Below are 12,082 nucleotides of genomic sequence, written 5' to 3' on the forward strand. Positions count from 1 at the left end.
ATAAGTGCGTTGTGTTGTACCCTAGAAGTAAGCTTGTGTTCCAAAATACTGTGATAGGGTACGTGTTTGTTGTTAGGTTACTTTGTAAATTTCTGATTTCATATCAGTGAAGCGTGGCCTAGAACCTTGAAAAGCATCTTATGTTTCAAAATTATTCTGTCACAAAGCTGATATGTTGTTGAATTATCTGAATGACTTCCAGTGCTAAATTCTCTTGGAAGGGAATTATTTGGTGACAATGGTGACATCATGAAATGAAAAGTTTCAGCAGACTTACTCTTCACCTAATATATCTAAAAAAAGGGAAATGCAATGCTCATGATTGGTCAGTGATTGCATATTTTATTATATTCCATTTAGAAGCTCTGTTCATCAGCTTTAATGAGTTTGCTGTCCTTGTCACATTTCCTGTTGTTTTGGGTATCCTCATAGGGTCATAGGATCATAGAATGGTTCATTCTATGATTCCAAGAACCACAGAAAGGGTCTTGAAACTAAAATCTAATTCTGGTCTTCTGGATCATGTTGCTCAAAGGCTACCTAACCTGGCCTTGAACACTTCCAGGGATGAGACATCCACAGCTTCTTTGGGCAGCCTGTTCCAGTGCCTCACTGCCCTCACAATGAAAATTTCTTTCTAATATCTATCTTCCTTCAATTTAAAGCCATTCCTACTTATCCTATTGTAACATGTCCATATAAAACATCCCCCTCTATCTCTCTTGTAGCCCCCTTCAGGTGTTGGAAGGCTTCTTCCAGAGCCTTCTGTTCTCCAGGCTGAACAACCCCACTCTCTCGGCCTGTCTTTTAGGAGAGGTGCTCCATCCCTGTGGTCAATTTTATGACCCTCCTCTGGACTCGCTCCAAGAGGTCCATGACCTTCCTTATGCTGGGAGCCCCAGAGCTGTATTCAGCAATCAGTGTCTTGTGTCCCTTCTGCATTTGTTTCACATCTTAGTTTCCATAGTGTTGTTTTCAAAGTGAGATCCTTAAAACTACATTAGTTTTGCCAGAATTTCTTTACTGCTGCTGTTAAGATGATTACATTCAAAACCAGTATTCTAACAAGTTAAGATGGGTAACACAGAGCTAGGGGGTCATTTTTCATTGTTCTTTAATATAAAACAAAATGCTATAAATACCCCTCAGCTGACATCATCTGCACCATTTCTTACATTTGCTTATGGAAGAAATTTGTAGATTAATCCGCTGTGCTACAGTGCTTGCTTCCAAAACCAGGGGATTCCGAAACCTGCTGCTGCTGCTGCTTTTCTGGGGGGTTTTTTGGCTTGTGCTTCGGATTTTGACAGTTGATATTTTCTGAATAGTGTTTCAGTGTGTGTCCTCTAGAATTACAGTTTTGTGAGAAAAGGCACACAGCCCTGTCTGTGTAAAAAAACTTCATACACGTTGGCACTGTTTGTATTGTGTATGGTAATGCTAATAATATATGTTCCTGGAAAAGCATCCTTGCAAAATCTGTCACGAAATTTTCGTGTCTCTTGAGACAGAGAACTCCCTTCAGTTACACCACTTTGGAATTTTCATTTTGTTCTACTCAGAACTGCATGGTTTTCTTTTTCATTTTCCTCTAATTTTCTGATGTTCAGCTTTTCAGAGTCTCTTCAGTAGAAAATGAAGTTCTTGAGTCCCTTGGCGAGACTCATTTGGAGGACCAAGGCCAGTCCTCTGGATGGCCAGGGCCAAATTTCATAAAACCGAATTCAGCAAATTCGTTATCCGCTGAATAGTTCACTCAGTTCATCAACCCTATCTCTCTGATTGAAAGAGAAGGATATTGTGTGCAGCCTTGGCAATGATCCCTGCAGAAGTCCGGGTAGATGACATTTATAGCTCTTCCCTTGCCCACTGATGCAGTGACTCCATCATAGAAGGCCACCGGGTTGGTCAGGCAGGACTTGCCCTTAGTGAAGCTGTGCTGGCTGTCCCAAAGCACTTCCCTGTCCTCCCTGTGGCTTAGCGTTGCTTCTAGGAGGACTTGTCCTGTGATCTTCTCAGGCACAGAGGTGAGGCTGACAGGCTGGTAGTTTCCAGGGTTGTCCTTCCTTTCTAATGCTTCCCAAAAGTGGGTGCAATGTTTCCCTTTTTCTGGTCACCAGAGACTTCACCCAACTTTCACTGCCATGACTGTCCCTGTGAGTGGCTTGTCAGCTACATTAGCCAACTCCCTCAGGACTCTGTGAGGCATCTCATCAGGTCCCATAGATTTATCTGTATTCAGGCTCCCCAGGTGTTCATGAACCTGATCTTCTCTTACAGTGCAAGGGACTTTACTCCCCCATCCATGTGGGAAGTACGGGAAGAGAAATTGCCAGGGAAGACTAAGGCAAAACAGTTGAGCACCTCAGCCTTCTCCTTGTCTATTGTTACTGATTTGCCAGTCATGGTTATCTGGGGAGTACACATTCTTTGACCTTCTTTTGCTGACTGACATACCTATAAGAAGACCTTCTTATTCTTGGTGTCCCTTACCAAATTCATCTTCCGCTGTGATTTGGCCTTCCTGACCCTATTTCTACACAAATTAGCAACTTTTCCATACTCTTTCCAGAACACATGTCACTGCTTCCACTGTCAGGTTTTGCTTTCATCAGCTCGGTAAGGCTGGGGTTTGGCTTCACTTTTGCAAACGGATCTGCTGCTCTGCCACTCCACTGGAGCAAACTGCTCCGCAAGATCTGTGCGTAGTGTGCAAAGCTATGAGGCTTTGTCAGACCTCTTGCTTGGGAGGTAGATGGCACTGTAGCTACAGAAATTCTTTCATTTTATGTGATAAGTGTATTAGTATCAAGACTACATGGAACTGCTGCTCTTCAAGAGAAAGCTATTCCTCCATATTTTTTTCCCCTCTATGTTTTTGAGTTGTAACCTCAAGTGAGTCAGGATATCATGGAGTAGTAGTGTATTTTAAGGGTATTGTTTTGGGGCAGGACAGAGGAGAGTGGAGTGTAAATAGTTCACTTGGGAAGAGACAGGGGTGATTGCAGGTATGCATATGGAAACAGTTCTGAAAGCATGCAGCTTTATAATGAATGATTACTTTAGCAGCTCCTTCCAGGACATTTTACTAATACTCAAGGTCTGCTAATGTAATTTATTTTTTTTGTTTTCTGGTGGAAGCTTAACTGTGGTGTACTCTGTGAAAGTTAGAAGTAAAATAACACCTGGGTATCAATTTTCTGAAAGTTTTCTATTCTCTTACAAAGTATTCAGCTTTGAAATATTTTTTTTGCATTGGGTTCATTGCCACCACACACATTTGTTCTGTATGTGGCCACGGTTTAAGCAAATATGCTTAATACCTTAATGGTGTACAGTTCCTGTAATGCTGGCCCATGCAAACTGAATGTTGAGCTGCTAGAAATCGTTCTAATAAATTTTAAGAGTGTGGTCATGTGTGTTGTATGCTATATTAGGAAGGCACAAATGCATTACTGTTTCCTGTATGAAAAAAAATAATGAAAGATAATGAAAACCGTATTCTGCATGATTAAATGTCATGTGTACGTGATGGGAAAAAAATGAGCTTTTTGTAAATTTCAATAAGATGCATTTCTGTGACTTTAGGAAAATGAACTCTTATTATACTACTTTTATTACTTTTTAATTGTGAATGTCTTTGTTATCAGTCTGTAGAAGCTGCCTAGTGAAATATTTGGAGGAAAACAACACTTGTCCAACCTGTAGAATTGTTATACATCAGAGCCACCCATTACAGTATATTGGGTAAGTATAAAAGCAGAAGTGCAAATAGCTTCACTCTAGATTGGTTCATCCTCTTTAATACAGATTTTTCCCATATTTTCTTTCTTGCTCATCAGCTTTTTAAACATTTAAAAATAAGTTTGAAGGTGTTTGAGGAGATACAGGATCAGACTTTACTATGATTTGCAACTCCTTAGCATGGCAACTTCTTCTAGAGTTAAAAACAAGCAAAGTATGCATTTATGTTTAATTTCTGTGTGATTTTAATGGTATTTAGTCATTCCTCATTTGTATGCTTGGGTTGTAGAAATTATACTTCTACAAAATCTTCAATAATTAGTCTTAGTTGAACAGTGCTTTTCAGTGTCTCACAGTAATGAGAGAAATAATTTTCAGCTTTATCATTTAGTTAATTTTTCAAAGGTCTGTTTAGGTCATAGGAACAGGTAAGAATATCATGAAGTCATCATAGAATGGGTTGGATTGGATGGGGCCTTAGAAGTTATCTAGTTCCAACCCCCCTGCCATGGGCAGGGACACCTTCTTCTAGATCAGGTTACTCAAAGTTCCGTATAGCCTAGACTGAACGTTTCCAGGGGTGGGGTGTCCACAGCTTCTCTGTGTATCCTGTTCCAGTGCCTCACCACTCTCATGGGGAAGAATTTCTATTAATTATCTAATCTACACCTGCCCTCTTTTAGTTTAAAGCCATTCCTCCTTGCCCTGTCACTACATGGCCTTCTCCTTTCTTGTAGGCTCCATTCAGGTACTGGAATGCTGCTCTAAGGTCTCCCTGGAACCTTTCAGGTCCAGCTCTATAATCCTCAGCTCTCTCAGTTTGTCTCCACAGGAGAGGAGGTCCATCCCTCTCATAATTTTTGTGCCCCTACTCTGGACTCATTCCAACAGGTTCATGTCCTGTGTGTTCTGGGGGCCCCACAGCTGAATGCAGAACTCCAGGTAGGGTCTCATGAAAGCAGAATAGAGGGGCAGAATCATCTCCTTCAACCTGCTGGCCTAGTTTTTTTTGATGCAGCCCAGGATGCAGTGGGCCTTGTGGACTGCAAGCCCACACTGTTGGGTCACGATGAGTTTCTCATCTGCCGAGTCCTTCTCCTCAGGGCTCTTTTCAGTCCATTCTCTGCCCAGCCTGCATTTGTGCTTGGGTTTGCCAGCACCCGGGTGCCACTTGGCCTTGTTGAACTCATGAGCTTCACATGGACTCACCTTCTAAGCCTGAGTGGTATCCCTTCCCTCCAGTGTGTTGACTGCACCACTGCACTTGGTGTTTTTGGAAAACTTGCTTACAGTGCACTCAATCCCACTGTCTGTTTTGCTGACAAATTTGCTAAACAGCACTTGTGCCATTCCTGACCCCCGGGGAACATCGCCTGTCACTGGTCTTCTCTTGGATTTTGAGCCACTGATCACAGCTCTCTTGAGTGTGACCATCCAGGCAGTTCCTTATCCACCAAGGGCTCCATCTGTCAAATCCATGTCTCTGCAGTGTAAAGACAAGGATGTGATGCAGGACAGTGTCTAATGTTTTGCACAAGTCCAGGAAAACGATGTCAGTCACTCTTTCCTCATCCACCACCTCTGTAACCTAGTCATAGAAGGCCAAATTTGGCAGCCATGATTTGCCCTTAGTGAAAACCGTGTTGGCTGTTGTCAATCACCTCTCTCTTTTCCATGTGTGTTTGCACAGTTTCCAGGAGATCTGCTTCATGATCTTGCTGGGCACTGAGATAAGACTGACTGGCCTGTAATTTCCCAGGTCTTACTTATTTCCCTTTTTGTGAATTATGACTAAAGATCATCTAGTTCCAACTCCCAAATTCTCACCTGTGATCGATTAGTGATGCCCTATTTACTTAATTTTGGCGATGTGTCTGCAATCCCTATGTGGCACTTGATAATCCCAGCCTGTGCAAGTGGAATTGCTGCTGGTTGAAATGACATGAATTTAGAATTATCTGTATTTTGACTCTTCTTGTAGTGCTAATTAAAATACTGTAATTACTGGTTGATTTGCCACCATTTCTTTACTTGTTCATTGATCTCCACTGCTTTGAAGTGCTCATGTCAGGGAATGAGAAGCCTGAGACTACTCTTAAAAGCCTCTTCTATTTAAGTCAGACTCCAGGTTTGATATTGCAAACTCTTTTGGGGTAGTGACATTACAGCAGCCAAGGCAGACACTTGAAATGCTTCTGATAATAATTACTAATTGGAGTTTAGGGTAAGTTATTAATTGGAGTTTAGGGTAATACTTAATTTCTTTCAGACAGTGACTTATTTTAGATCAGAACAGAATTTTACCTAGATGAGCTGGGAATTAAAGTTTAGAATATTAACTGGTCCCACTGCTCGAGTTTCAGTGGGATTATTATCTTTTTTTTTATTTGAGCCACACTACCTGTACAGGCTACTCAGCTACATAATGTTTCTCACAGCTAAAATGCTATCTTTTAAGAGCAAATTAAAATTTAATTGTTGTGATCTTTTTCTGTCAACTGCATTTTAGGAGAAGCCTAGTAGAGACAACTGAGTAATCTAGAAATGTGAGAGATGAGTCTGTAAGGGTGAGAAATGGGCTATCCCTGGTTCTTTTATAATAAAAACGAGTTCACCTCAAGGTTGTCTAAGAATTTTGAGATTACCCCTGATACACTTGCCTTGATGTTGGAGGTTGTATCCCATGGGTTGATTTCCTCCACAGACTATTCTTTCTCAAAGTTCCATTTGGTTTTTGTCTTAGCCTGTACTTTGTCATAATTTTTTTTATGTTACTATCCTTTCTGGTTTGATAGGAGTCCTGATTTGAGAAGTGAAATTCGTCTTAGGTGAATTTAGAGATTTTTACATATGTTTAGTGCTGGAACTTTTTAAAGAGAAATGTTTTGAATCAAGAAGGTTGACTTAAGCTTTTGATTTTTTTTTTTCTTGCTAGTCATGACAGAACAATGCAAGATATTGTTTACAAACTTGTGCCAGGCCTCCAAGAAGGTAAGTTGTAGTGTGGCCTTTTTTAGAGGTCAGTTTGCACATTCTTCTTTAACATAAAAAATAAAGTTTCAAGTGATGAAAAAAGGAGGGCAAATGAAGAAAAATGCAATGGAAAACTATATTTTTTCATCTATGTAATTTTGAATGATTAATTTCATTTCATACCTGTACTAGCAGCAATTCAGTGTGGGGGTGGTGCAAGGCAACATGGGATATTTCTTCCAAAAACAGTATTGTGTAAAGTGGAATAGTCATTCATCTTTTGAGTGTTGGCACACCATGTTGTGCAAGCCTTCTGGAATTCTCAGAGATAAAATGCAAGGCAGAAAAGCTTGTAGTTTCTGCAATTCTGCGAGTCCTTATCAGGGAACTTCCATTCTGTGTTTTCATAATCCTCTTCGACGATAGATGTGTTCAACTAAAGTAGTTCTTTATAGAAATGAGATTTTTTTTGCCTTAATATGTAAAACTTTTATTTAAATAGAGGATTTTAATCAATTTAAGCTGCAAAACGAGACCATTTTCAAACATCAGGAAGATTAAATAGATTATTTAAAAATTATTTGTAGAATATTGGAAATCAGAACTATAAATAAAAATTCCAGACAAGTGGTTTGACTGAAAATATTGTCGGTGGATATTCAAAATTAGCTACAGTATTTTAAATACCATGTTATTCTTGTAGGAATGCTACAGTAGTAGCTATGCAAATGACTTTATGGTATTCTAACTCTGGAAAGTAAGATGAGGCATGACTTGATACAATAGAAGAGATAGAAGGTAGTGAATAATGACAACACCACTACTTGCTGGCGATCCTTAAGAGGGAAGGGATTTGGAATAACTTCATAAATATTGCATTAGAACTTTATTACAGGATTAATATTTGCAATTTTAAACAGCGGAAATGAAAAAACAAAGGGAGTTTTATCACAAACTGGGCATGGAAGTTCCAGGGGACATCAAAGGGGAGACGTGTTCCACAAAACAGCACCTAGATTCTCATCGAAATGGTAAATGGTCCTTTATTTACTCTGTCTTTGTTGGTTGATGGCTAGTAAATTGATGAACAGACCTGCTGGAGATGTGCCTAGTCAGTGTATTGCAGTCACAATTATTTCATAGCAGTGGAGAATACGGTGAGCACAGGATTGTTGCTTTGTCCCTTATTTGTGCACAGAGTCTCTGTTTTTGTCTGGTCATGGCACATGGCTTGTGGCAGTCGGTCTCTGTGTGGGGACTGTGAAATCGCCCGGCTGCTGGGCTGCTCACAGTGGAACTGAAGGTTGTGCTCCGTGGGTATTCCCCTATTTCATGTGACAGGTTGTTGGCTGCTCATTTTGCCTAACCTGGTAAGGGAAAAGGCAAAGTTTATTCTGTATTGCAATCCTGAACTGTGCTGTTTTAATTGTATTAGCATCATAAGCTGCTGCTGAGTATATCTGGGTTTTATATATAAAAATACATATACATATGTAAAAACATATATGTCTGGGGTTTTTTATCTAAGGTGAAACTAAAGCAGATGAAAATTTAAATAAAGAAACTTCAGAGGAAAAACAGGAGGAGGATAATGACTACCACCGAAGTGATGAACAGGTGAGCTCATAGGGCTCTAGTTTTATCTTGTGTTTTTTTCTTTGGTTACCTAACAGAGAAGAAAATAACTGTTCCCTAATACAAATAACATCTGAAACCCTGCTTTGGGAAACCTGGGGTTGGGCTGGTAAGGAAACTGGGCTGAATGTGTCAGTGTGGGGTGTGTAGCTGCAAATGGGTCTTTGGTCCTAGCTCAGGTTGTGAAAGTGTAACTGCCAGAGTGGCTCTTGGATGGTTGGACAGGGAAGTTTCCTTAACAGCACTTTTAGTAACTTACTATTTATCTTGTTTTCAACCTCTAATACTGAGTCTGTGTTAACCCTATGAAAACAGTATAAAAGCTCAGAAACCCACTGTTAAGTTTTGAAGATAAAGCATGTTGGAAGGTGAAAAATCCTTTTGGGATAAACAAGCCATCCTTTTTATCTTTTCCCATGATGTGTGTTCAGAGTAACTTTACCTTAGGTTAGTTTTCTTTTCAACTGCCATGTAAGGGTACCTGTTACTAGATCCATTTAGTGCATAAAATATGTCATCAGAAAGAGGTTGGACTAATTAATGAATAGCTGGATGGGAAAAGACATGAGAATTTCTCTGCGGGGGGGATAATATTTAGAACATGAAAAAGTTTTTTATAGTATCTATATCTATTCTTTTTAAACTTTAAATTCTCAGTTAAACAGGTTAAAATTCTATTTTAAACCAAATTAAGCAATTGTATTAAAAGTACGATATTAGAAGCAGTCGTTAAATTTGTCAGTGGTTCTTTTTACTGCTTATCTTGCTCTAACTTTTAACATATGGTCCTCTTGAGCTATTGACAACCTATGAATTTGGGGTGAAGCAGCCTTGTTCCAACATCAAAAATTCTTTCTTCAACTATTTTTGTCTAGTGCTTATCACTCAGCTTACAAGATGTTAGAAAATGTGGGGGGTTTTTTAATAGGCATTTCAGTTTAAGAAACACTAGTACTGTACTTCTTGACTTTATTGTATTAATAAAAACTGCATATGGAATACATTATGGGGATTGCAGAAAATTATTCCAGCCAGCTCCTGATTGTTTGCTTTTTCCTGAAGGTAAGCATCTGCTTGGAGTGCAATAGCAGCAAATTGCGTGGATTGAAACGAAAATGGATTCGTTGCTCAGCACAAGCAACAGTTTTGCATCTAAAGAAGTTCATTGCCAAAAAACTCAACCTTTCTTCTTTTAATGAGGTAATACATTAATTTTTAAAAACAAATTTACATATATAAAAGCTTTTAAAGGGTGGGTTTGTTGCTTTGCAGATGAATGTCTTTTGGTCTGATTTTACTTTCAGGAAAGAGAAGCACACACTGCTTCTTGAATTATGTTATATAGCCATTTTCTTGTTCTTTCTTGGGTCTGTACAGGACTTGCCACTTAGTTTGCAGTGCATCTTTTCATGTCCATCTATAAATAGTTGAGCGAAAAGGCTTGGTTATGCACTTCCACATGTGTTGAAATGGACTCTGGTAAGATGCTTTGTAGTTAGGTATAACCCCCACCCTTTCAGAGAGTTCACACTTTGTGCAGGGGACAGGCAGTGAAAAAAAAAAAAAAAACCCAACGCTTTTAACACTACTGAAGCCCAGCTTAAGAGAAAGCACCACAAATGCTTTGTCCCTTTCCATGCTCTCAGCGAAGCTCAACCTGAATTTGCTGCCTACCGCAACCAGAGTGTTACTCGATGCCTACTTTTCCCTGACTTTGCAGGGAATACGTGGAATAGTGGGAAGAATTTATGGTGAAAGGTACAGAAGGGCAATTCTTCGCACTTCTAGATCAGATTCAAAAATTAACAGTGGCAAACCATGAATGCAGCCTCTGTTTACCACTGTGTTAGGCCTTAGTCACAGTCTCTGGACACCTTGGTCGACTCTCAGCCTGACATCTCTCAGTTCCATATTATTGCAATGATTGACTGAGTATCTTGAAGACTTTTCATTCTAATCAAATCATGTGCTATCCAGTCCAGTGTGTCAGCATCTTTCTGCTCGAACTTGCCAACAGTGAATTTGCATCTCTGTAACTCTTCCTTCCTTCCTAGTTCTGTACACTTCAAACCAACACTCTGTCGTATGGTTGGACTATGCCCCCAGCACTGCCAGTCTTCCTGAAACACAGCAGTATATCCTGTCTTATCCTCAGCTGGCTTGGAAATGGTTGATTCCTGGCTGTAGCCCAGCAGCTGCACAGCTACAGTGATTGCTCAGAGGGGGATGTTTTTGTTTTGTTTTTTTTTTCTGTATGAGTAGTTAAGCCCTCCAATGCACTGTGCCAGTCTGTGATTTAACCACCTGCTTGGCTTTTCCTGAAGGAAAAACTTTTAGGAATACTGTTTATTCCTTTGCTCTCCCTTCCTATCTTCTTAAGAGTACATAAATCATAGTGTAATTACTGTGCTGGTACCAAGCAACAGGTAGATAAGTAGAAGGATTTAAGCTTGTTTTCTTGCTTTAGACTATTGTAGGTTTGAGTTGCTGGCAGGTAAGTGGACTGCATGCACATTCAGGCCTTTCAGAGCTGTGTGGTAAAGTGTTGTGATATAAGCCACCTTGGTGGAATTTTCTGTTTTCATGCATGTTCCCTGTTTTTAGTTCATGATGCCGCCTGACTGGCAAAATACCAGAAAAGGTAAAGAAATTTTCATAGTATGTTAAATAACAGCTGTCTTTGAGATATCTGTCTCCTTGCTCATTTTATTGGACCTCTTTAAAAGCAGGTAAAGCTTACAGGAAAGTTCATTAGTATTGCTTGGAAAGATAAATCAAGCAGTTCCGTCCAGATCACACAGTACTTCCTAGGTAGGCACAGACATGGTCTTTCAGCGCTTGTATGTTGAGAGCCAATGTTATGATTTCTTTCCTAGTATTATATTTGTCTTCAGAGCAACTGCAAGGTGAACAGTTACAGTATCTTCAAAGAAAAAAAGTATTGTCAGACATTTGTAGTATTATCTGAAATATGTTTTTTCATGTATTGTGTCCCTGTGAATTAACTGTTGCCTTTGTTTTGTCAGCTGGACATATTATGCAATGAAGAGATTCTTGGCAAAGACCACACACTCAAGTTTGTAGTTGTTACTCGATGGAGATTTAAGGTATGGCTTGCTGGTTCCAGGTAAATCATGAAGTGGCCAAATAAAATGTTTATAAAATAGGTATGATTTGGATAACTGCAAACTCGATAAAAAGATACTTTTATAAATACCTAATACAACATCCTTAAGCACCCAAGTGTTAATTTGTTTCCAAGAAAATGAAGGAAAGGAGAATTAAGTATCAATTGCAAGAAAAAAGGGAGCACTGCATTAGCTGTCAAATTATCAAGTCTGGCAAAGGAAGTGGAAGCTACAAGAAAGTATTACATTTAACCATTTCAGGTAAAATTGGCTTTAGTCCAAATAGGTGGGGCGGTTGATTGAGAAAAGGCAGAAGTTTCCAATGTGGTGCTCTACTGTACCTCAAGAAGGGAATTTAAAGAAGAAATGATAATAGCAGTGTTAGTCTATCTCAGTTAAGGAAGCACTTAGTAGGCGTAAACCGGTGTGCTTAAAATATTTTAGTGCATCTTTGACTTGCTCACTGTGGTTTCTTTAGAAAAATTCCTTGAAATGGAATAGTGAACTTGGGAGTTCATTCTCAGTATTACTTATCACATGAATAATGGCAGCTTCAGTGAAGTGGTAAGGATGAATAGCAAAATGGAGCGCTTTGGAGGCAA

At 39.5% G+C, this 12,082-nt stretch overlaps 1 protein-coding gene across 4 annotated transcripts in view; it reads left to right on the forward strand.

Moving 5' to 3' along the window:
- Nucleotides 1-12,082, forward strand: part of PCGF3 (polycomb group ring finger 3) — a 51,578-nt gene that overhangs the window by 32,977 nt on the left and 6,519 nt on the right. For all 4 annotated transcript variants that reach the window (XM_027902888.1, XM_027902969.1, XM_027903136.1 and 1 more), the window contains 6 exons: nt 3,651-3,747; nt 6,680-6,735; nt 7,638-7,748; nt 8,246-8,334; nt 9,415-9,552; nt 11,379-11,459. In XM_027902888.1, the coding sequence (XP_027758689.1) occupies nt 3,651-3,747; nt 6,680-6,735; nt 7,638-7,748; nt 8,246-8,334; nt 9,415-9,552; nt 11,379-11,459 (572 nt within the window). The remainder of the gene's footprint in view (nt 1-3,650; nt 3,748-6,679; nt 6,736-7,637; nt 7,749-8,245; nt 8,335-9,414; nt 9,553-11,378; nt 11,460-12,082) is intronic.

Source organism: Empidonax traillii, unplaced genomic scaffold, assembly GCF_003031625.1.
Source record: "Empidonax traillii isolate 1590-97213 ecotype Southwest subspecies unplaced genomic scaffold, ASM303162v1 scaffold2:size4533513, whole genome shotgun sequence".
NCBI classification, from domain to species: domain Eukaryota; kingdom Metazoa; phylum Chordata; class Aves; order Passeriformes; family Tyrannidae; genus Empidonax; species Empidonax traillii.